The 26,603-nt window shown below is 31.6% G+C and overlaps 3 protein-coding genes across 7 annotated transcripts in view; 1 reads left to right on the forward strand and 2 right to left on the reverse strand.

Annotated features, from left to right (window-relative positions):
- The window catches only part of LOC121127731 (uncharacterized), a 32,489-nt gene extending 19,543 nt beyond the window's left edge, over positions 1 to 12,946 (reverse strand). For 2 of the 3 annotated variants that reach the window (XM_040723212.2, XM_071892543.1), the window contains exons 1-10: positions 12,856 to 12,946; positions 12,006 to 12,243; positions 11,118 to 11,161; positions 10,940 to 11,050; positions 10,697 to 10,878; positions 8,790 to 9,085; positions 8,133 to 8,362; positions 7,947 to 8,073; positions 7,329 to 7,387; positions 6,716 to 6,867 (exon numbers count right to left, since the gene is read on the reverse strand). In XM_040723212.2, coding sequence (XP_040579146.1) covers positions 6,716 to 6,867; positions 7,329 to 7,387; positions 7,947 to 8,073; positions 8,133 to 8,362; positions 8,790 to 9,085; positions 10,697 to 10,878; positions 10,940 to 11,050; positions 11,118 to 11,161; positions 12,006 to 12,226 — 1,422 coding nt within the window. In that variant the 5' untranslated portion in view covers positions 12,227 to 12,243; positions 12,856 to 12,946. Of the gene's footprint in view, positions 1 to 6,715; positions 6,868 to 7,328; positions 7,388 to 7,946; positions 8,074 to 8,132; positions 8,363 to 8,789; positions 9,086 to 10,696; positions 10,879 to 10,939; positions 11,051 to 11,117; positions 11,162 to 12,005; positions 12,244 to 12,761 lie in introns of all 3 variants that reach the window. The other variant, XM_040723213.2, reaches the window with a different exon arrangement.
- On the forward strand, positions 2,393 to 26,603 carry Nup154 (nuclear pore complex protein Nup154). 3 transcript variants are annotated; one of them, XM_071892541.1, is made up of 13 exons: positions 2,393 to 3,647; positions 3,706 to 3,793; positions 21,317 to 21,771; positions 21,823 to 22,233; positions 22,282 to 22,702; positions 22,764 to 22,986; positions 23,039 to 24,243; positions 24,298 to 24,669; positions 24,725 to 25,138; positions 25,196 to 25,680; positions 25,751 to 25,871; positions 26,188 to 26,310; positions 26,374 to 26,603. In XM_071892541.1, exons 3-13 carry the CDS (start codon positions 21,399 to 21,401, stop codon positions 26,504 to 26,506), a joined length of 4,281 nt encoding a protein of 1,426 aa, XP_071748642.1. In that variant the 5' UTR covers positions 2,393 to 3,647; positions 3,706 to 3,793; positions 21,317 to 21,398; the 3' UTR covers positions 26,507 to 26,603. The 3 variants fall into 3 exon arrangements, with proteins under 3 accessions (XP_071748642.1, XP_071748643.1, XP_040579145.2); XM_071892542.1 differs by lacking the exons at positions 2,393 to 3,647; positions 3,706 to 3,793 and adding an exon at positions 18,844 to 18,924; XM_040723211.2 differs by lacking the exons at positions 2,393 to 3,647; positions 3,706 to 3,793 and adding an exon at positions 18,859 to 18,924 and having other exon boundaries at positions 21,499 to 21,771.
- Positions 13,204 to 18,772, reverse strand: LOC121127732 (OTU domain-containing protein 5). Its single transcript, XM_040723214.2, has 11 exons — positions 18,296 to 18,772; positions 18,137 to 18,224; positions 16,913 to 17,100; positions 16,413 to 16,652; positions 15,594 to 15,882; positions 15,407 to 15,523; positions 15,148 to 15,248; positions 14,411 to 14,539; positions 14,136 to 14,220; positions 14,007 to 14,078; positions 13,204 to 13,949 (listed from the first exon to the last, which is right to left on the reverse strand). The coding sequence occupies exons 1-11, from the start codon at positions 18,383 to 18,385 to the stop codon at positions 13,816 to 13,818; spliced, it is 1,533 nt and encodes a 510-aa protein (XP_040579148.1). The 5' UTR covers positions 18,386 to 18,772; the 3' UTR covers positions 13,204 to 13,815.

Genomic DNA, 26,603 nt, shown 5'->3' on the forward strand with positions numbered 1-26,603 from the left:
AGAGAGGTAAAGGACATATTCTGTTTACGTTTAAGTAACAGTGTGTCGCATGAGAAAATCAAGTTACTTTTTAGTCAAAACAAAAAACTTTGTGTGTGCATTTACGTTCACTTTGGTTTTCCTTCACATCTTTTTCATTTTACAGGATGAGAACATGTAAGCTAAGTTCTTGTAAATAATTATGCACGTTTAAAAAAAGTATTTATATCATATTTTTGTCACTCAAACGTATTATCAGTTTGAAATTAAGACAATACAAAAGTTTTTATGACGTGACTAAAAAGTCCGTGGAAGCAATTGACATTTTTACATTTATAGACGTAAATTTTCCTGGATTGATAAAAAAAATACAAATATTAACTATCTACACCCTAATATCCATGTTTAAATAAATGATAAAATATATAGTGTCATTTAAAACTTAATTCAGGGAGTAAAGGGTCAATTGATTTTCATAAATCGCACCAATAAAACCTCAAAAGCTAAATTGGAATTAGTTTAATTTTATAAATATTATGTCAAATAATTTTTGGCCATATTTATTTTTGACGGCAAAAGGGCGTTCCTTACTACTCCAACACGCAATAGCGACTGGCTGATTGAAAATTTTAGAATCTTGCCTTTACAATTAAACCACAGTACTCCTAGTTTTGGATTGGCATGTATTATTAAAAAAAGAAGTTCTTTTGCCGAACCCCGTACATTAGAAATGCTTGCTTAAGGGGAGGGTTCCAAAAATGAATATTCTGTGGGTCAAAAAACGTGTTACCTCATAAAATATGACTACAACACAAATTTCAGATCAATCGGAGAAGTTTCGAGGCTTTAAAATTGAATTGAATCCTTAGAAGTGCTTTATTTTAGTAATATTCTTTTAAAAAAATATGGCTAATTATGTTATACTAATACTCTCAATGATATATACGGATTTTCATTTTTTACTAATTTATATTTTCAGTTCCTCTATTATATATAGTATATGACTACTACCTATAAGGCTTGCGCAAAAAAATCAATTATGATCACATACAAAACTAGCATTTAAAATATACAAGACAAAACTAAATTATATTAATGCATAGGATTAACAAACCTAACTATATGTGTAGTCCGGTATTGAGAAGATGACTTCAATCTGCAGATTAAAGCGTTTATCATTTATTATTGTTCTCTTTTTGTTTATTATATTCCTTCTAAATAATTACCTTTTGTAATCAATAGTCACGTGTATTTTGACGAATAAAGAATATAAAAAGATGTATAAAAGTGAAACCAAAAAATTAATATTGGATCGAATACCCTTTTCTTTTTCAATATGACGCGCTGAGCAATAGCTACACACGCTCGTTTCTGCATTGTTATTTCTCAGATTAAGTATTCATACTCAGAGATGAATTACCCACAAATATCCAGACTAACTTTGCTTAATTAATAGATATAGAGTTGCGCAAAATATTACTTAAACACCTGCGATATTTTATTCATTTTTACATACCCGTAGGTCATCTCAAGGATCGTTATATATGTGTACTACATTTTCTTTTTTTAATATGACTCGCACGTTCGATGCAACAATATCATTTTTTAGATTAAAAATGACTTTAAACATACAAACATTACTTCACACAGATATGTAGCATATTGTACATAGTAAACACAGTGGGGAGAAAAGTGACACTGATATCTATAAAAATATTAGCATTTAAAAAAATCATGAATATTCTTACAAAATTCCATTAAAATTGTATCAAAACAACATAAAAATATTTGGTATTAAATGTTAGTTAAAATAAAGTGAGTTCTTATAATAGAAAAATAGAAAAATTAACTTCCCTGAATCTACGACCTCATGAATGAGGGTCTTAACAATGTTGTTCAAAATACTTTTATCCATATTTAACTTTCAAATTCATTTTTTAAATAATCTTTAATGCATGACATCAAATGATGTTTCATAATTAAGAATAATGTTTTTGGATAAAGGGACGGTATTATACCTCTTAAGATCACTTTTGCTTTCTACAATCGTATATAAAAATTTATACGACAATATATTTTTAAATTGCTATAACAATTTAGAATACTGTAATGATAATAAAGTCAAATTTTCTTGGAATTCTAATAAAAAAAATGCTATGCTTATATACAAAATGCACTATTTCTCCGTACGAGTACGATGATTTTTTGCTCCACTCAATGTACTAGAGAAGGGTGGGAACAAATGAGTATATTTTTGGTTTTTTCACTCTCAAAATCCTAAAATTTTCACTTAAATACTTAATTACCGGGCCGTGCAAAATTATTTACCGATGATGTAAATATACTTTTTAAGAGGTTTTGTGACAACCAATCTGATTGTTTCGTATTTTTACTGTTAAAATAAACAAAAACCCTTCCTGTGAGAGCGTAACAACTTCCATACGTGAGACCATGTCCAATCAGGAAAAAAAAGAGGATCGAAATTGCAGCCCTCCTCCGAGTGGGAGTGCCTCATAACAACATTAAGGAACAGGTTGGGGCCTCGTTGAAGACAATTTACAACGTTTCCAAGCGCTTGGAGGCTGGGGGTGATCTCAAGCATTCCCCTGCGGCTGGCAGGAAGTCCACTGTCTCAACAAGGCAAGTAAAGGCAGTGTTCAAGAGGACTCCCAACAGGTCCATTACCGACATGGCCAGAAAGATGGGAACGTCGACATCAACTGTTTCAAGGGAATTGAAAAGGGCTGGAGGAAAGTCCCTGAGGCGTACTGAACGCCCTCTGCTAACTGAACGTCAGCGAGAAATCAGACTTGAGCGTGCCAAGAAAATCTTGAATGATATCAAGAGCTCATCTGGACGCATCATCATTTTTTCAGATGAGAAAACTTTTACGGTCGATCCTGTTTTCAACAGGCAAAATGACCGTGTTGTGAGCTTTGGAGATGTTTTGAGATCCAACGGGAAGGCCATGAAGCCGGTATGGTTCCCCACTGGCTCAGATTAACAGCAGAAAATTATGTGAAGATTCTGGCGTCCAAGGTCCTTCTGTGGATCAAATTCATAGTCGGCAACTCTCCTTGGGTTTTTCAACAAGATGGAGCACCCGCCCACGCTTCCAAGAAAGCTCAGGAGTGGCTCAAGGACAACATGGACTTTTGGCCAAGGACTACTGGCCCCCTCAGAGCCCAGATCTGAACCCACTAGACTTCCCTATCTAGGGGCACGTGGAGACCAAGGCCTGCAAAAAACTACACAAGAACATAAATGCCTTAAAGGCTGCTGTCAACAAGGCCTGGGCATCCGTGGACGCCGATTACATCCAGCAAGTCTGTGGCAGCTTCAGACGTCGCCTGACCAGTGTCATTGAGTCAAATGGTGGCTACATTGATTCAATTTGATCACAAACTATTTTATTATTCTAAAAATGTATGAATAAATTGTTTCTCAAGTCATTCAAATGACATTATTGTCCGCGATATGTTCTGACCAAAAATCGGTAAATAATTCTGCGCGGCCCGGTACAGGCCATACTATGGTCTATCAAACCGTATACGTTTCGTCCCATTCATCTAAGTTATTGATTGTTTTTGGGGCAATATATGCTCACAAAATATTAACAAAAAGAATAATCCAAATGAAAGTTCCTATAACTCAAAGAAAACATTTAGGTAGGGGTAACTTGAGTAATATGAAACAACCTAATATACACTTCACTATTGATTCTAGAGTTACTTTGTCTTGACATGTCACAGTTAATGACATCATCTTTCAGTCATACTGCATTCAAGATAATTGGGCCACTCATGTGAAAAAGGTATGCATTTATTATTTTTACTAAATATTTAGCCGATTTTTTAATTTATTTAATTGTAGTGGATTAAATTTGATGTGCAAACAAAGATAAAATATTAAACATAGAATACAATGTGAATAATTGTGTGGTTTCTAAGATGATCAAAAAAATTAGTTACACAATAACATAGCTCTGTGGAGTGATATGAGACGCACTAATTTGGGTATATTGGCCATGGCTTTGTGGATGTTTCTGATATTGTCATAGGGCTTCAAAATCCTCAATTTGTAGGAAGTACATCCAGAGCTGGCACAACTTTGAACTTTGGTTATAGATTTGTCAAATTTTGCAAAGGTGTAGCATATATAAAACAGTTGTTGCCCGCATTTTATCTGCATTACAAGTCATTTTATCAATCATATAATACTGTTATTCATTATTGCCTAATTAGTAGCTAAATAAATACAATAAACCAATTTAGTTTCGTTTATAACTATGCAACTTTGGTGGCCGTTTTACTCTAAGCATGGAGTAATTTGGGTCAATTTCAGTTGTTGTGTTTTTTTTAGAAAAGGCCTCTATTCTCAAATATTTTTGTGTGTTTGAGGTAGGTGCTAAGAATGTTTAAGCCACAACATGAAGGTACATATACTGAAAAAGCGTCTCATATTACCCCTAATTAACTCAATAACTTATTATATAGGCTCATTCAATGCAGTTAATGATATAGTTTTAGGAGCTATAAGGATAAGTTATTCAAAAAATCCCTTTTCCAACATGAAATAATCGTAAAATGAAATTAATTTATTCATATATAAAACATTATCAATATTTTATTCTTTTGTGAGCTATTCAATTTTTTATTTTTGCACGAACAAGTGACTCATGGGAAGGGGCAAATGGGTGAATCTAAAGGAAATATCATCTTAAATTGTGATAAACTTAAAAATTTGAACTTTTATCTTACATTATACTTAGGGATTCTATTTTTGTGTAGGAAAATTACAGTTTTATCAACCTTACGTTCGACGAAAGTGCCTTCCCTAGTCATTGTTATTATATTTTTTAATCAAAGTTATTTGAATAAATGAATTTAATGTAGATACATTATTTTTGTTCCATTACTACATATTTCAACTATCTTGTCAGGAGCTCTTTACCATCTGTCACTTTATGTACACCAGATTTTTTGTCTTGGATAGAAACTTTAATAATTTTATTTCTTTACAAATTAATGCCTGGGTTGGATGTAAAAAAAAATTAACCCTTTATATATTGTACCTTGTATATGCACCAGAGGCCTATTATATTTATAAAGTAAAGTTTGTCTGTATGAATATAGGAAAACGGGTCAATATTGAAGGCGTGTGTATGTATAATCGAACGTGCATATTGTGTGTACTGAATTTATTGCTCCATGATGTAAATCATATAAACTTATTTTGATCTAAAAAATAACAATGTAGTCGTATTAATTAAATATTACAGGGGTATGAATATAGAATGGAACGTGTATACAGAGTACATATTACAGGTGTGTGCAGGTATATAACAAGAGCACTGTTTCTTTTTGTTATTGGTTCTTTATGTATATATTACAAAAAAAAGTCAAATTCATTTTTGTCTTCTTTTAAACGTGTTTTATCTAATAGATAATGGTAAAAAAGACATTTTGATGACAAAATCATGTCTCTACCTTCAATATTAAGGGAGGTATGACCAATGTATCCTGGAAATTTCCTGATTTTCCTGATATGTAATCTAATAGAATATGATATTTGAATAAAACAAAACAACTTTCTTAAACATCACGAGAATTGAATGAAATTTTGAGAAATTACCGAATATAGTATTGTGCAAAAGTTGATACTTTTATATACCTGCAATTGAATAGTATAGTAGGAAATTTAAGAATATGAATATCTTCCCACGCTCTCCAGACAATAAATGATAATTTTTGAAAAAGAAAAAGAGCTGGGTTAAAAATTAAGGCATATTGCGCAGTAATAAAGATTGAAGGTGCTAATGTCGGGTTAAAATTTATAATAGGCTGGATGAAAGATTATAAATTCATCTACATAAAATATGAATAAAATCAAATAGATTACCCCCCATTTACGTAATGAAAATCCAGCCTTTTTATGGGAATCCACAAAGTAATTATAGACTTTTGCGCACGCCTTCTCCAAGTGTTTCTCTCTCCGTAAATCGGCATTTTGTAAAATACCTAATATATTCATAAATCATAATTCATGTGCTTTTATGTTAAGATTTGATTAAAATATAAACGCTGGTATGTTGAAATGAATTTTGTAATCATCAGCCATACTAAAAAATGATTTATATAGGAGTGAAGACGTCATATGAATATTGATTAAAGTATTTTGTGTGCTCGTGAAAAACGGAGATTAAGACTAAAGTTTCTTGGGGAGTTATCTTTTATGTTATTAAAGAAAAATTGACCGGTGCATAATTACTCCGGACAATGCCATCTACTACCACTAGTCATAAATACTTTCCAAAATGAAGGTTTCATTTCAATTACAAGTGACCCAATGTGGTGAAAATTGCCCCCCAAAAGCTAAAGTATATTTAAGGATTTATATCATATTTACAATCTTATAATGTAAATTATTTTTATATCAATTGTAAGTAGAATTCTCTCTTCGAGAAACGTTGTTGTTGAAGTTTTGCCAATTATTATTTAACAATATAATGCACAATACTTACGTATATCTATATATGACAAGACAAATAACCCTCCTTGATATATGTATACATATTATTGCATATTATGCATAAGTATGTATGTATGTATTTAGATATTAAAGCATACAAAATGCAATAAAAAGTGTGTCAAACAATTCATATTTCTCAAAAAGCCAACATTTCAAAACGTTAGCCTTTTTGACAAAATAATATATACATTATTATTTGACGAACCTCTAGTTCTTTTTCTTTGTCTTGGATTTGCTTCCTCATGGTATTGATTTTCAGCATCCTTTCCTTCTTTTCTTCCTTTTTGGGTGAGTTATTGCATTGGAGTTCGATGGAAACACATGGGATAGGAGGTGCTGGACGAAGAGGCTTATTCCCTTAAAAAAAGAATAATAATTACAAATTTCAATGATTTTATTCAAAATCAGAGGCGCAGATAGGATTTTTAAACCGGGCACATTCCTATAAGCCGATTTTACCATATCCGGAGTCTGAGGCAAAAATAAAGGGTACAATTGATCTTCTTTTTTTAATTTAATAGCCAGTCATTTAGAGAGGGCCACCAGATTCTTGGGCTGGTTGTATCTTCGCTGAAAAAATCTATTTTCTAAAAAAAAAAAATTCAAATTTAAAAAAGGAAAGAACTCTTCACATTTATCTTTTATCTAAGCTCCGCTCTCAGTAAAATCGGCACTGGAGGGGAAGGGGGGGGATTGAGATTTCAGAAAATATTTTGAGGCATACCACCCCCATACTGTGCAAACTGCGATTTTGTACAACATAAATGTTATCATGTATTCTTTGATTATAACTATCCCCAATCCTTTTCCACATTTACCTGAATCATTATAAAGTCCAGCCTGTTCCGAGGCGGTATCGTCGTATTCATGGCGCAGTCTAAAATACAATTAAATAATTAACTATTTATCAATAAAAATGGTAAGGCTAAAAGATTTTCACGATACAAAAAAGGAGTGTAAGTGGATCGTAATATTTGAGTTTTGCAAACGAAGAATGATAAAAAAAAAAAAAAGTGAAAAACATATCGTTAAATCAGAAGAACAATTAATTAAAAATAATTCAAAGATTCATTTCAAAATTAAAGATCCTCGCTCAATCACTATTTAAATAGTAATATATCCTGCAAAATATTTATAACATTTAAAGTTTCATTTATTTGAGGTGACTTTTGATATGCCCATATAAAATACATATATGTGGTTGTTATTTTTTTGTTATAGCCTTATTTTAAATCAATCATCCAAATCTTTTTAGACTTAGAATCTGATATTTATAGGCTCAAAATAGTATGCGACTATATTTAATGAAATAATAAAAAAGATTACTTTGTGTTGGATACGCAATGTACCTTGGTAAAACATTTGAATTAATTATCATTTATCTTGAAATGACACAATATTGATAGTTGATTTAATTAATTAATATGCAACTTTACATGTTACTTTCTTCATTTATTGTAGAATTTGTTGATTTTGGAGGCTCGTAGTAGCTTGTAACTTTTGCTTGGCTTGTTGCACTTCGCGTTACTCTTGCGTACAAGTATTTGCTATCACCACTAAATTCTGGGGAGGAAATCATGTTCAATTCACATTATGATATTCAAAAATATTTATATATCTACCACTAAGGTTACACGAATATAAGGAATTTTCTTCATTTGTACTGTCAGGAATAGATTCAGTGTCTTGTGATTTTTCATCGGCTAGAGGTGGCGGTGGGGGAGGAAGTGGTGAAGAAGTTTCGTTTTTGGGCTTTAGAATACAATTGTTTGAACTGGAATCGGATTCACTTTTAGACTGTATTAACGATACTTCTAAATTTTCAAGGTTTTTCGCTATGAACGAATCCAAACTACAAACAAAACAAAAAATATCACTAAGAATTATTTAAAATGAATTAATTATCATGATTACATTTAATATATTCAGTAGTGTTTCTAAATATCAGGGTTGTCGGATTGGGTAACGGGGTAAGATGGGTCAATTATCCCCCCTACACAACACACACCCGTAGGGATGGATGGATATACAAGTATGAAAAATTGAGATATTAGTTGGAAAATTGGTAAAATCTTTGGAATATCTAATATTAGGGGAAAAATGAAATGTATTTTTTGAAAAAGGTCATGCATCCCCTATTCCCTCCCAAAGGGCATACCTGTCCCTATCCAATGATCTAATAGGTCCTCTTTTCGAGATTAAAAGTCAATATATTATATTATATATGTCCCAACGTTTCCGACTCCCCTGAATATTAACACATAATTAATCAATCTTACTTGACTTCCTTTGGATTCCGTTTTCTCTGAATAGGCTTCGTAAATTTTGGTTCTAAATTGACCAAATCCCTACGATAAACTTGTTTACTTATCCAAGTCATTAAATCATTGTTAGTTAATGGGTCCTGGCCTGGCTCTTTGATATCATTCAAATGATTACATGGAACAAGTCCAACTTCTCCCAAAATACTTTCTACTCGACACCAATCCTCATTTTCTTGTTTAATCACTTTTATAATTTCCCCTTCAGCGATGGACAAATCCCCATCCATTTGAGCAGCAAATGAAAAGTTCACCTAAGCATATAGTTAATACAATGTGTGTATTTCTAAAAAATTCCATGTCGAACCGATGTTTCGACTGAAAATGGTATTGATAACAAAAGTACAAAATCATCAGATTATAAATATAAGCGTTTTACTCATCTAGAAATACTAAAGACACAAATTTAATATTTATTCTTAAATGGGAGGAAATATTAAAATCTTTTGGTTCCCGGACTATATGGGGACAGTTTTGTGTCTATATATGGACTATATGCCGGAGACAGCAGATTATAGAAATACCTCAAGGGGTTCGAACTCTTAGTAATATTAGCGTGATGCAGAGCCCTATAAGCAGAGTCTGACAAATAGATTTGAGAACTATATTTCGTCTCGGCTCATAAATGAATATATAAAATCACAATAATTGTAATTTTATATATAAATTTGAAGTTATTTGTTTTGATCTAAGGAAACATAGACAATAAGTGTGATTTTTTATAATAATTTATTAAATATATTTTTAATTCACATTATCGTTATAGTTATGACAACAATCTTTCCTATATTTAGGTTGTTCGGCACTTAGCAACACTTGTCACAAAAACTGCCTCCATATAGTTCGCATAAAGTCCACTTAGGAACTTTATGGAGAAAATGCTTAGATTGGACTTTCCCCATAAAGTACGGCTACCAAATCTTGGGAGGGATTTGTGCCCTTTCGGCTCCACCAGTTTTTGAGGGTTCTAAATACATTCAAAGTGGTGAATATAATCTTAAAATACTCCACTAATTTGATCATAATTGCCTTTAGACTGTACTGATTCATCTGAAAATATTTATGTGATAAATGAATTAGTTGCATACTATTGTGCATATACGGTTTTTAATAAATTAATGACCAATTAACTTCTTTTTTTTTCAAGATATATTTTTTTTGGCAGAAAAAGGGTTTACGACTACACAAAAATGGGGAAGTTGTCAGAACCATCTAAATTGAACTTATTTTCATCAGAAAATACAAAAGAGATGTCCATTTCTTCTGAGTCCATGCGACTTTATCCCTTATTCACACAAGTCGTATCAATTTATAAAGAGATATCATAGAAGTGAGAGTCTTACTTTTCTGATATTGGAAATTATCATATTTTCTGAGAATTTGACTAGCTTCCTAGGCGAATAGTTAAATTCATATATTTTTGCAAGTATCTCGACCTTCATTACCCATGTTTAGCTTCCTTGAAGAAGGCAATTTGATAAAAAAAGAAAGCTTAGAATCTTGCACTAAGGAATATTGGAGTTAAACTTCTCCAGAAGTCCGAAACAATTTGATTGAATCCTACAAAAGATGTGCATCTAAGTATTACAATCAAATAAGAATAATTATAATTACTGAATTTTGGAAATATAAACAAATTGATCAGCTTTGACTTATATTTATTTCCGCCCTCAAAATCACATTTTCCCCCCCAAAAAAATGTTCATTCGTCAAAAACCACTTAAAAACCAAATATACATTATACTTTTGAACTATGAATCGATGCAGTCGAAACTCGAAAGAAAATTATAATCAAATTAGTCTTATGATTATTTCCACCAACTTACAACACATCTTCTGAATTATGTATCTATTGTTAATATTACCCTGTAGTTGGATCCCTCATCGAACAGATAAATCACTGATACATTTTCAGAGTAATCAGTCTGTTTATAAGTACAATCAACAATGATTGAGACAAATTTGGTTGGGAAAAGTCCACTGATACCATCAATATCTCCCAACATCCACTCCTCATTGATGTGTTGACTCAAATATATCATTTCACCTAGGAAGGAATTATTAGATTATATTCTTTACAGGATGCTTAAACTACTTGATGAACTTACCCATTTTAAGGCTTAACTCATTGCTATTTTGTGCTATAAAATTATATTTTGCAATTGCATAAGGTGGAATATTGAAAATACTATCTTCGTCGTCTCCCACGTAGTGGTGATCTGTACAAGAAAAAATAAATATTAAAAGCAATGTTTCTTAATGCTTAAATGCTGTATATATTTTCACCTTTCATTGTGTCATTGGAGTTTACAATTGAAGTATTTTCTAACCTTTAAAAACAGTAAAATTTAAATGAGTCTTATTATTTAATGATAAATCATAGGTGGAGACTTTAAAAAAAATCAGAACCATTTTTGAATAGGGGTTTCTGGAGAAATATAAGAGCAGAAAGGTTTCTTTTTTTAAAACGATCAAAATGTTAACTAGGGTTAAAATATAAAAATAATGGGTCATAATCTATTCTTGAGATAGGCACATATTTATTATTTTATATATTGAATGACTTCTTTTCATATTTATAAATTTCTTAAATTTTGGAAACACATTATGCAAATAGCTGTCTTACAATGGTTAGTTCCCTAAATTTTGATTTGTCAGTTAATTAACAAGAAAAAATTTCCAATTAGATTAAAATGTATAATTTTGTGTATGAAACCTTTTTCCTCATGGAAAAGTACAAACCCTCTTTTGAATTACCCTAAACATCATAATATAACTAAATAATATATATTTTTTTAATATATAAAGAAAATGTCACTTGCCATTTCAGCAAGCTAGTTATTTGAACAATTCTATAGAATCAATGAAGATATATTATTACAGGCAGTGTCAGTTTTAGAAGGGGTGTACTCTAAACCAGTGTTGGGGCTCTGTGATTAAATATATAAATAAGTACCTCACGCCTTTAAAAATGGCTAACAATTGTTAGTGTTCCCAGAAAAAGGCCCCACACATTTTTTTTTTTTTTTGACCCCACTCATTCTCAAACAAACACTGATTAAAATTGATATTTATTTAATCAAAAGAGGATTCAATCAGTATAATCAAAATTAAATTATATGATTGGTGATTTAAAACCACCATTTATCTTCAAATCTATTAAATTTGATTTACATTGAACTGTATGAAAAACTATCGAGTTGGAGTAGATCTCTCATCGCGGACGACGAAGAAGTGGAATCAATGTTTATGAGATCCCCAGTAAATTCTTGTTCTATTTCCACTTCATCTTTAAACTCAAACGGAGCTAAAGGATTTATATTAGTGGTCAGAGAATTGAGATTTTCATGAAGGCCTTTGTACATATTAACTGTGTTAGCGTATTCTCTGTCCATGTCTTAATGTAACGTATCTGTAAAAATATATAGGAGAAATAAATTATTTTAGAAGTACTTGAAGAAATATCGTGATCATGTTAACGAATTTTAATATTAAAAATAATAATTTGAAGAACATATTCTCGTCTAATTACTTTTAGCAAAAAAAATCATAGTATTATATTTTATTTAATCATACGTCATTTAACTGGTAAGTAAATTTATATAAGACCATTTTTGTTATATTTTAAAAGTTTCAATTGTAAAATTATTTATTTATGAGGAATTTAAAGTAGTATGTTGTTGATGACAACTATGTCAATAATTATTTGTTTAAAAATCATTCTGTAATTGTTATTTTATTATACTTTTCTTATTTTTGAAATTTTTATTTATAAAAATTTTCAACTCTTGGAATAAGATTGAAAATAGAAATGATCAAATTGTATCCTTCTGTTACATTATATACACCAAAAAGCCTAAAGAAAACGTCTTTACAATGTAGATCAATAATATAAATTTATTGCTAAAACATTTAAGTTAATTTTCTTACACATATCCTTTTAATATATGAGGAATTATACATTGAAAAAATATTATTATGTTGCCTGAATGGCAAATGATTGTTTAAGTTACGGAAATCTTACCAGTGCTACATTAAGACCATTTATATGGGTCCTATAGGGAATAAGCTAAAAATAGTATTTGTCTAATATCAGCTGATGTTTAATAATAGATCCCAAATGTGTATGAGCCTTTCATGTACATCTTTTGAACAAGAATACCAACTGGAGCTTTCTCATATCTTATTGGTATATATTTTGATTTATAAACACCAAAAAATATTCATGAACATGAGAGTAATATTTCAAACCCTGATATTCATAAATATAACTTAAATACGAGGAAGTTTACGAATAAAGAAAGGAGCCAATATGCTTTTTGAAATAATTTAACATTCCAAATTCGTCCGTCATATAATAAGAATCATGTAATTTTACTGGAGCCGTTTTTTTATTTCTAGTTGAAAGGAATGGTAGGTTCAATATTCTTTTTTAGGAAGGTATTATTCAATTAAATTCATAATTAATTAACATCATGATAGGTATAAATTTTATCTATTAAATTTTTGAGTCATGAATTCATAAGACACCATTAAAACCCATTAAAATTGAAGGAAAAATAAACACGTACCATACTAAGCGATTTAGATTAATCATCAATTAATAAATAACACAACATAAGATAACATTAAAGGAATATAGACAACAGTTATAAAATATAGTACTACGAATCTTCTGAATGAATATCAAATCCCAAGTTAGGTAATCCAACGACTCCACAGAGTCTTTTATCAAAATATTCTCAAAGCTAGTGCTAATACATTCGAAAATCGCCATCCTTAACTAGAGTTTTATCAAGTAATAAATAATATTTCTAAGTTACGGTGTAAGATATGATGCATCAACGAGAGAAATGATACTTTTTACTTTTCTTTTTATAAAAAGCCCATAAGACGACTTGAGTTTTAACATTCAAGATATAATTCCATCTTTCGACTTTATATATTTGGATTTAAAAATGTGCACAACAAAAGTAATTAATGTCTATGTTTCTGCGTTATTTTTATTTGTTTTATCATCTTTCTTTTCTTGCTTATTTTTGAGCGAATCCAAATACTCTTTTTGAGAAGCTACCATAACTTTAGTTAAGACATCTGTTTCATTCCACTCGTGAAATCCTAAAACATAATCATTTATTTTATTTCTAATTACATTAATTGATATAAAGAACTTACCATAGATTTCTTCTGTTAGTTGACATAAATCATCAGAAGCTAATGAATTTAAATTATTTGGTAAAAGTGAATCTAGAATAGATATACAATTTTATGAGTTGCAGAAATATAAATTAAATAGTTTTCTACCTGAATTTTTGCAATATTGATGACTAGAACTTGGTTTCGGACTATCTCTTTCTGAGGAGCATCCAGCCTTTGGTGAGCCAGTTACCTTTAAAATGACAATAGAATTATTATCAATTCAGTTAATTAAATTTAAAACAATAAAGCTTTACTTTTAAAGCATAGGAAATTACATATTATAATCAGTGATTATAAAAATATAAATGAATTTATACTTCAACAAGTTTAATTGTAAGTATTGTAATTGAAATGTATATATATATATATATATAAGTTACATGAGAATGCTTGGTTGATGGACCAGCACTTGGTGAGATATGTCCACTTGAGGTGAATGGTTTTTTCAAAGAACTAGAATGCAACTCTCCTGATGTGACCGTAGAAGTTGTGGAAGTAGAATTAGATCCCTAAAATAATTAAATTTATTTTACATTAAGTTATTATAAACATTAAATAACTACAATGTGTATCTTTAAAGGAGAAACTGCACAAATTATCGACTCAAACTAAAGAGACTCTGAGGAAAGAGGCAACATTCCGGTTAAAATAATAATTAATTAACAAGCATGGACCTCAAAAAGGTTGACTTGTTCACACATACTTGATCAAAAAATGACTTGGGATATGAAATATTTGTAGAATCCGAGAAGAATAAAACTAATATTTATCTAGAAAAATTCCATTCCTAACAATAACCCGAGCCAAACGATGCTCTTTTATATGTATCAGTATTCAAAGTGATATTTTTTCCCCATTGATATGTCTGTCGTATCTTTCCTTAAAGTATATTTAGCTCAAACAACTGACAAAAGAAACCTTCAGAAAGGATTATTGATTCGAAAAATTACAATAACTACATAGTATTTAAAAAAAAACAGAAATACAAACACAGAGTTTACTATCTGTACATAAAGACCAAAAGTCATTTATGAATAGGAAAAGACTAACATAAATATGTATTCAACTAGTTTGTTAGTTTTGTTTTTCATTATGTAATAAATAATAAATAACTTACACTGGGTAAGGTAGCACTTCTTCTTTCACAGTCTCGCAACCATTGTAAGTAGGATTCCCGTGCAACTTGTTCTTCTATCAACTCATTTGTAGCTTCCCAGTCTGTAAATAATAAATAATTAAGAAAAATACTCATATTAGTACATAGATGCTTAATTCAAACAAAAACAAAATTATTGAATAGCTATATATCTATTAATTTAATATGAAACACCATTATAACTTTGATGTAGGGACAATAAATTCAGGTAATATCTTACCAGTGGCCTTGATTTTATCTTCTAACATGGTTTTTTCTACTTCTGACTGTACACTGGCCTCAACCGCTTGATCCACAAGTTTCCTTTCTGTAGAAACAGGAAAATAGTTTGGAAGTCCTGAAACATTTGTTAGATTGAAGTATGTCATGTTCACGTATAAAATTGTTGAACTTATTATTATTATTACCTAGTCCCATTCCTATAGTTGGCCTTGATGGATCAACAAGACAATTATAGTGTACATTGCGATGATAGCAAAGTCTAATTGGAGTGTTAACTTGATCTGTCTTATTAATATTTTGAAATATGTTTATTGGCTCAGCACTATAGCAATAAATATGAATAGGTCTATTATACATTTCACTAAATGCCTGAATCTCCAGGTGATTCCCTTGAACTCCTAAAAATCTTTTCCTTTCAACATAATTAGCGAGATCTTCTGTTACATATTGGGAAAAATAATCACCATTTTGAGACTGAAAGTAAATATATATATATATATTAGCTCTATTTATCATAAAAACTTAAAACATATTTTTTCAGATATGGGTGAAACTTTAAACTATAGGTATAAAAGATTTAGTATCAAAAAATAGTTTTCTATGATGACAATAATGAATATTACTTGGAACGTAAGTTTACATATGTTATGATAATCATCTTATGTGGTTTTTAAATACATTAACAAAGCAATTCATACATACATGTACTAAAAAGTAAAATATTTCATTCTTAAATTGGATACAAATTATCTTTACATAATTTTAAAAGCCAATCAAAACGAGGCAGCTTTGTAAGCTATTTATGGACTTGATATTTCAAATAAATCAAATATGGAAATTACTTTGTTTAAAAATAAATCAACAATTTGAAATTAATACAAAATTGATATTATGGTTATGATTCAAGGATAAAAATATAACACTTAATCTATTTGAAGTAGTTAAGTAATATTTGATGACTAAACGTAGCTACTGAATATAAGTGAAATAACTTTGGTACTCACTATATAATCCATACACTGATTTCGAACAGCCTTATGAATTTCTTCATCTCCAAATATTAAATCAGCAACTGATCGAAATAAACAATTCCCATCTTCTTTGATCTTCTTAATAATATATCCTTTTTTCTTCATACTTCTTTCAAATTTTCGATCTTTTTCCAACCATTCTTCTTCCGAGAGTTGTACTCCTAAATGAGAATATTCGTCCTCTGAGTTGTAACCTTCATTTGATGTACTTGCCTAAATAAAATAATAAATAAAGCTTTACTTTTTTTTCCCAATACAATTTAACAATCCCTACAGCAACTTAGTGAATAAGCAAAGCCGATGAATTATATTTCCTCGTTGGAAAAATGCAATTTAAATTTTAAATACAATGGAATTCAAAACTATTGCTTTGATCCATTAAATAAATTCAAGAAATGTATCATTGAAACTTCTAAAGATTTTGTTACATATACGAAGCAAATTAATATAAAAATATGTTTTACTAGAATTACCAATGGTGGAGAAGATGTTAAAGGAGGAATAACCAAATTATTTCCCGTCTTATTGGTACAGTTACGTGGTCGATAATTAGATGAATGTCTATATCGACGCTTTGTGCTCGAAGGCCCACAATCTTCATCATAATCAAAGGATTGACTTGTACATGCTGGACGTTTTTCTCCTTCCCTTGGACTTGAACCTAGAATTTTTTTTGAATATATTATTAATTATAAATGTAAAGAAAATTCTATCTAATTTCAATTTTCAGTAGAATGTAAAAATTCAACTACTTTTAGACTCCCATTGTCGAAAATGTAAAGTTTTTCGATTTATAAGAAGCATAAAATTTGAAAATATACATTAATTAATACAAATTGAAATGTATTTATTATATCGAGTTATAATAACTCGATTATTATAACGATAAATTGTCGTTACTCAGGCCTTTATGATATCCTAGAAGTTTCATATTTATAAACAGAGAAATTCAGACTGTTGAAATGAATTTTTACAATAAATATTATTGGGAAATCACCATTATTCAGCATGGAAGAATAGAGTTTCCAAGCTTAATTATGTTAAGTAAATATTTGAGTTGTGACAATTTGTCACACGCCCCACGATATGATTTTTTTTTTTTTGGGGTCACTTTTTTGGTATTAAGTTATATTAAAATGAATAATCACTTTTATAAGGCAAGATAAGCAACTTGATGTTGAAGTGTTAAAAATTTCATTCATCAGACTTGAATTTTCATTTCGACTTAGTAAAATAAATACAAACTATGTAGAAGACCAAATTTGATGGTATATAATTTTTTTTTTTTATGTATTCTCGCAAAGATGATAGGCTCCAGACTTGTCTGACAATACAGACTGAATTCTATAGAAGAAGAGTACTTTGACAATCTACTTCAGCTAGATAACATGGAATTCATTTATTAAAATATGTTTGATCCATTTTTCCATGGGGTCAAAACTTGTTTGATTATTCTAAGCCCAATCCATGGAATTCTAAATACATGGAATAATCACGCATGAAGCTTAGCTTGTTTTTCATTTTTATTTCATCATGAAGGATAGTCCTTTTTTTTTTATCCCTATTATATTATCCTCATGTAGGATGCATGAATAATCCATGTGTGTAGAATTCCATGCCCAAGACGATATGAATGCCTATTGTTGTGGTAAGGGCCAGTTTATATTTGGTCCAATGAAGAGAAGAAGAATAATTACCAGATGAGACCCAAGAGCCAGAGGATGTCCAATTGGAGGAATCCGATGTAGATCCCCATCCGTTTCCAGAGCTTGGATTGGATACACTCTGTGTGGAGGAAAAGAGGTCATTATCTCTAGTTTGAATTATGTATGCAGAGCATAAAGTTAAGAAAGAACCTGAAAGTCATTTGGTGAGTCCACATCAGGGGGTGTTCTAGGCCGTGGCCCAGAGTTGGACCCAACGTTTTTCTTGGGTAATATAGTCATCCTGACTGGACCAGAGGTAAGGTAGAATTGCCTTATGAAAGGAAGGAAGGAATAAGAGGAGAGAAGTGAGAAGTGAGAATGGAGAGTTGAGAGGAGTTGAGTAGGAGAGGAGAGGAGAGGAGAGAGGAGAGAGGACAGGCACAGAGACACACGAATGCACAAACAAAAGGGAATAAAGATAAAAGTTCACTACATAAACTAAATTGATTTTGTCTTGGAGATTCTACTTCTTTTTCTCTTTCTTTTCCTTCTTTTTTCTCCGAAAAGTAGTGTTCTAATTATGGCGAATATATATTTCTTATTATTAATGAGTCTTGGAATAATAATAATGATTCTAAGATGGATAGATGAACAGACTTCTCCAAAAGTCAGCCATATTTTACACATACACACAGAGAAACAAGGAGTAGAACAATAATTCAATGCAAAATAAACTAAAAAAAAAAGGAGAAAGAGGCAGGAAGGAGAGTGGGTGCCTGAGTAAGGGAGTATGTGGTGGACTGGTGCGGTCGTGCTGACTGCTGGTGCTGGGGCGCTGGGTAGGTAGGTTGTAGTATTTTATTTATTATAAAATATGGTCTATGGAATAATAATAGCAGGACGGAGTGCGTCATTTTTCAAAGAAAATTGTCTTTTTCTCTCTCCTTCTCTCTCACCCCCCCCCCTAGCTGCCTTCGACCATTTAATTTGTCTCAGAAAACTAGAGCCTACATCCTCAAGTAGTACTTACTCATTGTCATTTTAAATGATAATATGACGTATTGTCAGATACATTGATGAATGTCATGTTTAGATCAGAAAACGTGTAGCCGTTTAGAGTATGGATCGTTATGGATCTCTTTTTGATGGGAATCTTAAAGTGAATGCAATGCCTTTCGACGTATTTTATAATATATCATGTACTGCGCATTATTATGTATTTACTATGAAGTACACATTATTTATTATGCACAATACTGTACAGTTTTTTTTCTTTCTTATATAATAATAGGTTTAGTCCTTCAAAAGATAGCAAAATGTAAAACTATGCCTTGCAACATTGACCTTATATATTTGATTGTAACTTCCTAAAAAAATGAATATTTAATAACAACGTATTTCATCAAATATATATATATATATGCATAATAGCATATATAGCACTATATAAATACTAATAAATTTACCTACAAATCCATTTAAGTTCTTATTTAAGACCTTCAATAAATATTTTGATAATATTATCTTTGATCTTCTAATAGCTGAAATAACTAAGCCGCTTATATAGTTTTTGCTTAATTTAAGTGAAAGGTTTATACTGGAGGAAGTAAATTTTTTGTTAATAATTTAAGGAGGAGGGGGGAGAGATTACAGATTGGCTTTTTGTGCCTTAAATAATTATTATACACATAATTGTGCATTCCAGTCTTTTTATCCTTTGACGTAATTCTGAGATTTTGTTGTCGAGTTATAATTGTAAATCCTTGTCGGGCTAAAAATTAGAATGAAACACATATATTATAGTGTATGTATAATATAAACTTTAACATTGTAGATAAAATGGGATTAATTCACAGCTCAAAAAAACTTTTGGAATACAAATTAGCAATTGAATAATTTTTTTAACACTTTTCCTTTTTTTTTTTTTTTTTGTATAAAATTGGCTGTTTGCTCCAGAGACAAAATTATTAGCTTAGATTTTAATGAATTTTGATATAAAAAAATGCTGATTAGGTGGTTATTGCCGCAAGACAATTTTTGAAACCATGTTACTTTGATAGGAAATTGATTTGTTCTCGCTTATTTTGAGACATTGTCTTGGATACATATTGTGTAATGGTGTACCTATTTTGTAGATAGTACATGTGTTTCATTATAAAACTTGACTTAAATTAAAAATACATATTCTATGTTGTTAAAATGATAATTGTTTAATGGTTAATCTTTTTTCTTAAGGAGTTTTATTATTTTTTGAAAGGGGTATGATATGAGCTGTAAAAGTTTCAATTAACTGCATTTACTTTATTAATATAATATATATGATTATCTTAATTTATCATCAAATTACTTTAACTCACTTGTATTTCGGATTTCCCATAATTATAATATATTACAATTAATATAATCTGAAAAGATATTGCATAAAAAATGTTTATTACTCATATAATTTTTTTATAATTTAATAACCCATTGAACATAATTTCATCGACTAGAATGTTCTTCTTTATATCAAAGACCATACCTTTAGACCTCTATCCCGAACGTCCAGACGGCTATTCTATATTCATAGCAATATCATATCTAGTGTTTATGATAAAATTTAAAAAAGTGAAATCGAAATTTAATTCAAACAGCTGAGGAAAAAAAGTATATATCTTTTTAGAAATCGGAATAATGATCAACTCATCAATAGACAGAGAGGTACAAATTACAACTATATAATATTATCAAACACCTATTAAACTAGTGTTTAAATGTTAGTAAATTTGGACTATGTATACCATCAACCTATATAATAACTATAAATAATAAATATAATAGTTACTATATGGGCCGGTGACTATATCACATTTTATAAGTTATTATTAATAAGTGACGTATTTCGCAAATAATTTGCAGACTCTATAATCTGGAACGTTCACAAAATATATCACGGAACCTATGCATTCTTCGTACCTAGAGTAAACTGTCTTATAAAATTAACAATTTAAAGGATATTTCTAAATTATAGGTAAATATATTGATTCAACGCTAACGTTACTACAATCTATTACTACAAATCCAGTATTGATTTATTTTAAAAACTATTTGTATTAATTCACAGGGTATTGATGCTTGGAAAGATTATTCCTTCATATTACACTATCTTCTTTGAAGGCTAAATGAATATTTTAAAGCAGATATAAGTGAATAAATATTAATGATTCAGTTTAATTAATTATTTTCGTGCAGGAAATGAATATGCATTGACTCGAAGCACGTCCCACCATGTGGAATATCTCTTTTAAGTGTTGAATATTTGGCGGTTGTTTGGATGTTTACGCTTGTAGTGATAGAGAAGGAGAGGGGAAAGAGAGAAGGAGAGAGGAAGGGATTTTCCTCAAGTCTTTCTATCCCTATTCTCATGATTAAAGTTCTAGGAGCAGCACACCCAACCTCTGTTACTATTGTGAAGTGTGAGTCAAGGAGTCCAAACCTCGACTCTCAACTGGAATCGCTCGGGGATTCTTATTTGTTGGCGTTTCTAATCCCATTACACATAAATATGCTGGTCGGTGGAGGAAGCTCGACCATGTTGGATGGCGGGCGAAACCTATTCGATGGAATCGAGCTGGCGGGGCGGAATGTTGAGAAAATGCTAGGCGGGGATTCCACATTTCCGTCATTGGTGGACAAACTTCGATTAGGTATGATTTGAAGGCTGAGTTAGTTGGCGAAGCAATGTTTGAACATTTCAGGTGGAGGAGGTCCCACGCTTTCCGGTCTCCAGGAGAGTGATTATCCCTGGCTTCGTGGTCCCGGAGGAACGTCTTCCTTCGGGGAGAGTCTCCGAGAATTGAGCAGTGTGAAGAATGTTTCTCTTCCCGCAGAACTCGTGGAACACTTTGGCCATATGCAATGCAATTGTATGATGGGACTCTTTGCCTCCATAGGAAGGGCTTGGCTCACCATTGACAGTGATATCTATGTTTGGAAATTCCATGATTGCTCAGATTTAGCTTATTTCGATGGACTCAGTGATACTATTCTAAGTGTGGCACTTGTATCCCCTAAGCCCAATATTTTTCAACCTCACATCAAACATCTCCTATGCTTGACAACTGCCGTTGAAATAGTTCTACTTGGCGTGTCTTTTTCAAGCCCACAAGGTACTTTTAAAAAAAAGTTGACTATTATTTCATTGCTGCATTTTTCAGAATCAGAGACAGAGGAAATGCATCTTCTCCCAGAACCTCTTTACACGCTCCCCACAGATTCAACATACATGATTACTCTTGTTGGTACGGACCTTGGTCGCATCTTTATGGGTGGAAAAGACGGATGCTTGTATGAGTTTTCCTATACATCCGACTCGAGTTGGTTTGGTGGTGGGAAAAAAGTCTCCAAAATCAATCATTCCACCTCGGCACTTTCCTTTCTTCTTCCAAATTTTATTAATTTTTCTGGAGAAGATCCTCTAATTCAGATACAAGTTGATGACTCAAGAAAAATGTTATACTCGAGATCAGAAAAAGGTGTGATTCAAGTTTATGATTTGGGGTCTGATGGATTTCAAATGAGAAATGTTGCAACATTGAGTCAACATTCTATTGTTCAGGATGCAGTTAAAATTGCTTCGTAAGGAAATAAAGAAATGTGCGCCAAGTGCTTTTAATACATGATTTTTCATCTATTTTAGAAACATTGACAAATCTAATTTTCATCCGATTGTCGATATTTCACCACTGTTCATATTAGAGTCTCCTCATATTGCATTAGTTGCTGTAAGCAAAAGCGGGGTTCGTTTTTATTTCTCTGTTGGAACTTCAAGACCTGATGATAGGCCCACCCATTGTATTCTTCAACATGTCAGACTTCCTCCTGGATTTTCTGCATCTGGTACACTTCACAAGCCCAACAAAGTAAATTTAAAATTACCTCATATTTTTAACATTTAATGTATCTCTATTTTAGGTCCATATGAGCTATCATAAAAATGGGTCTCTTTTGTTGGCTTGTTCACCCAATGAAAATTCGGATGATGTTCTCTTTCTTTTGTCCAGCGATGGATATCCTTTTCAAAGTTTACTGATGGAGTCCCAATCTATAATTCAATTGGATGGTCATTCTTGGGCTTTAAGTGAAATTCCTCAGGAAACCTCAATATCAAAAATGTATCAAAATTCATTTGGCAATGTTTATCCACCTCTTATGGCTGTGCAACATGGTGTAAAACCTCGCAAATTCGTTGTTTTAAATGCTAAGGGGACACATATTATTTCACAAATGCGCCCTGTTGATCATCTTAAACAATTATTGATTGATCATGGAGAAGATTCAGATATTGTTAAAGCTTTTTTTTCTCTTCATGGAGAAACCCAAGCATCTGCCACTGCTTTGATTTTGGCGTGTAGTACTGAAAGTGTAGTAAATATGAGGGTTTCAGATATGGCAGTCAGATCATTCTTTTTATTTGGTGGGGAACCTCGATTTGTGTTTTCACAGCAGTCTCAACCATCTCAAGTTAATCAAGGTCAGCCACATCATCAGTTTCATCCTCATATTGTAAGTACGCCCATGAGGCCAAATTTACCACCTCAATCCCCTCAGAGTCCTCAGCAACAACAGTTTGGAAGTCCTGTAATGCCCGAAATTCAGTATTCTGGAAAACATAACGGGCTTTACCTCTACTTTTCCCGCATTATTCGACCCGTATGGTTGAACGCTGTTGCTATTAAAGAGAAAGATTCTAACTATCTGAAAGCATTATTAGAATCAAATGAGTTAGACTGGATTATTCATCAGTTAAGGTGCTTAAATAACTTTTTAGAAAAGAACGCAACCACTCATGCTGAACGCTCTGGGATTAACGGTATGGGTTATACAACAACTCATCATCACCCTCACCATCATCAGTTAACTAGTCTTCAACACAAGACACAACAGGACGCATTCCTGAGAGAAAGACAAAGCCTAATGTGTCTTCAACAACTCATTGTTCATAGTATTCAAGTTCTTGGACTCATGAAAGTAGTCTGCGATCATCAGTTCAATGAAGTAGTTTCTGTTTTAAATCAAGATGAGTGTAATATGCTTAAATCCATACTATATAGAGATCTAATTGTGACTCCACATGGTAAGGAACTTTGTAATAGACTCGTACAAGCCATTATTAGCAGGTTTGTGAATATATTATCTTAAATCAATGGAGATATTAATATATTTTATCATAGATACTTAAAAGACAACGCAAGTACTGATGCTATTTCCAACCGACTTCGTGAAGTTTGCCCTATATTATATAACAATGAGGATGCTCTTAGTTCGAAGGCTCATGAAATTCTTATTGCTGCCAAGGCACAAACAAATCTGATTCAACGAGAAAAAATGCTTAAAGAATCTTTAAGTTTATGCAAAGACATTGCTGCCAAATTAAACCTTGAAGTAATTGTGAGTCATTTCACGGCTGTTCATTACTTTCAAGGTGCTGTTGAAGTTTGTCTCGCTGCAGCAGCTAAAAGAGATCCCCAGGGACTTGCTTTGCACTATTATAAAAATAATGAACCTAACGAAGATGATCAGGGACTAGAAGCCTTCATGACTAGGTAATGAAAGTTTTTATCTTCATTTATCAAACTATTCTATTTTTTTTAAATCTAGAATGAGTTGCTACGGATATATAACTGAAATGCTCAGAAAGCTTCTTGATACTGGTTCAATTCTTCCTGGAAATGTTCCTGGTGTTCCTCGTAGCCCAGGACCTCTTCCTCCTCCGGATCCTAATCAGATACCTCCTGAAGAGGCGAGTGTCTATGCTGAGAAGGTCCTGCAAACCTGTTTAAAAAGTGACGATCAATTTTTCCATGCTGCTCTTTATCAATGGTTGGTCGATGAAAAACATTATGAAAGATTATTGGAAATACAGAGTCCTTATCTTGAGGATTTCTTAAAAAGAGGAACTAGTCATCATCCAGGAACTTTACTCATGTTTGATCTGTTGTGGAAGCACTATGAAAAAACACAAAGTTACGCTGCTGCAGCAAAAATATTGTCCAAATTAGCTGAGCGACATAGGTAAAGGTTTTTCTATTCATTGACTCAAATAGAGCTATTTTAAATATCCTGTTATAGCACTGAAGTAACGTTGAAAGAGCGTTTAGAATATTTATCGCGAGCAATCATGTGTGTAAAATCAGGAGAGATGGGATCTGAGACAAATGCTGCGGGTGAACTTTTACATGATCTTGAAGAAAAGATGGAAGTCGCTCGGGTGCAGTTACAAATCCTTGACGCACTTAATACACATGGAGGTCATGAAGTTTCATCTGCTGTATCAAGATTAAACTCGGATCTTTTAGATATTTCAACTCTTTATCAAGACTTTGCCGAGCCATATGAGCTTTGGGAATGTCAGTTAAGTGTTCTTCATTGTGCTGGACATCCAGATCAAATGTTAATTGAAACATTGTGGGAACATATTATAAATGCTGAGACTAGAAACGAAGGAGGTGGTCCCATCAATCCATACTTAGCCAAGACCAAGATTGCTGGACTAAGTACGAAAATAAAAACCCTAGGGCGTATATATGCCTCATCACAAAAATACTTTCCTCTAGGTAATAGTTTTTATTGAGTCAATTTGTAATATTTTTCTAAAAAAATTGATGATCCCATTTTTCTCTCCAGAATATATAATTAAGAAGTTAGAAAGTTATTCGTGTATTGCGAAGGAAGACTACTGTTGGGTGTTCAATTCCATGCTTTCTATTGGAGTGTCAATGCCCAAGATTTTAGAAATTTACAACAAGTAAGTTTAATTTTTCAAATCTAATTTCCACGTACTTGTATCAGTCCTTATTTATTCAGTCCAGTCTAAGGACCGGTCCTATTAGTCCTTGTGACCACCCTCAGTACTAGAAATGAATTTAAAAAATAAGAACGATAGTTCAGTGACGTCATCAAAGACCGTATTTATTAAATTTATAACTAATATTAAGGACTGAACTGTGTCGGACGGGACTGCAGTCTTCATTTCTAAATGAGGATCGACACAACACTACTTGTGGGGCTACATTTTAAATGTAGTGATTCTTCATTAAACTCATTTGTATTCTCATTTATAGGTTATGCCTTTCAAATGATCCAATTTGGTTTAAAAATGGTTCTCCCAATCATTTACTGGTTGTACTGGCGAATATTCTTAATACCTTTGCAGAGTCTCCATCAAGTGTTTCATACCATGAGCGGTAATATTTTACTCATTGTTAATTAAATATATGCATAATTCGAGTATTGTTTTCTTTTTCTAGGAGATCTTTTGTAGTTACATGTCAAGATGCTGTAGTATCATACCTTGGTCAACTTTATACGAAACCTGACAGTGCTAGTGCTGCGCTAATAAAAGAGTTGAAATGTATTCAAGCGAAGCTGGAGAGATTGTAAAATAACTGAGCACATTATTAATAATAACTTTAAAATTATTTTTTTATTTATCCCAATTCGTAAGGATCTCTTAAATAAATTATTGTTGTTTTTTAAA

The sequence above is a fragment of the Lepeophtheirus salmonis genome, chromosome 13, assembly GCF_016086655.4.
Source record: "Lepeophtheirus salmonis chromosome 13, UVic_Lsal_1.4, whole genome shotgun sequence".
In the NCBI taxonomy this organism is placed as follows: Eukaryota; Metazoa; Arthropoda; class Copepoda; order Siphonostomatoida; family Caligidae; genus Lepeophtheirus; species Lepeophtheirus salmonis.

What these genes read in the sequence shown, in the direction of transcription:
- LOC121127732 (XM_040723214.2), bottom strand. Translation starts at nt 18,385, where the DNA reads ATGACTATATTACCCAAGAAAAACGTTGGGTCCAACTCTGGGCCACGG. An exon ending in TAACATCTTCTCCACCATTG is followed by an intron (nt 16,653 to 16,912) that starts GTAATTCTAGTA and finishes TATTTTATTTAG; the next exon opens with GCAAGTACATCAAATGAAGG. An exon ending in ACTAACAGAAGAAATCTATG is followed by an intron (nt 13,950 to 14,006) that starts GTAAGTTCTTTA and finishes ATTATGTTTTAG; the next exon opens with GATTTCACGAGTGGAATGAA.
- Nup154 (XM_071892541.1), top strand. Translation starts at nt 21,399, where the DNA reads ATGTTTACGCTTGTAGTGATAGAGAAGGAGAGGGGAAAGAGAGAAGGA. An exon ending in GTCTTTTTCAAGCCCACAAG is followed by an intron (nt 22,234 to 22,281) that starts GTACTTTTAAAA and finishes TGCATTTTTCAG; the next exon opens with AATCAGAGACAGAGGAAATG. An exon ending in ATTTTAGAAATTTACAACAA is followed by an intron (nt 25,872 to 26,187) that starts GTAAGTTTAATT and finishes TCTCATTTATAG; the next exon opens with GTTATGCCTTTCAAATGATC.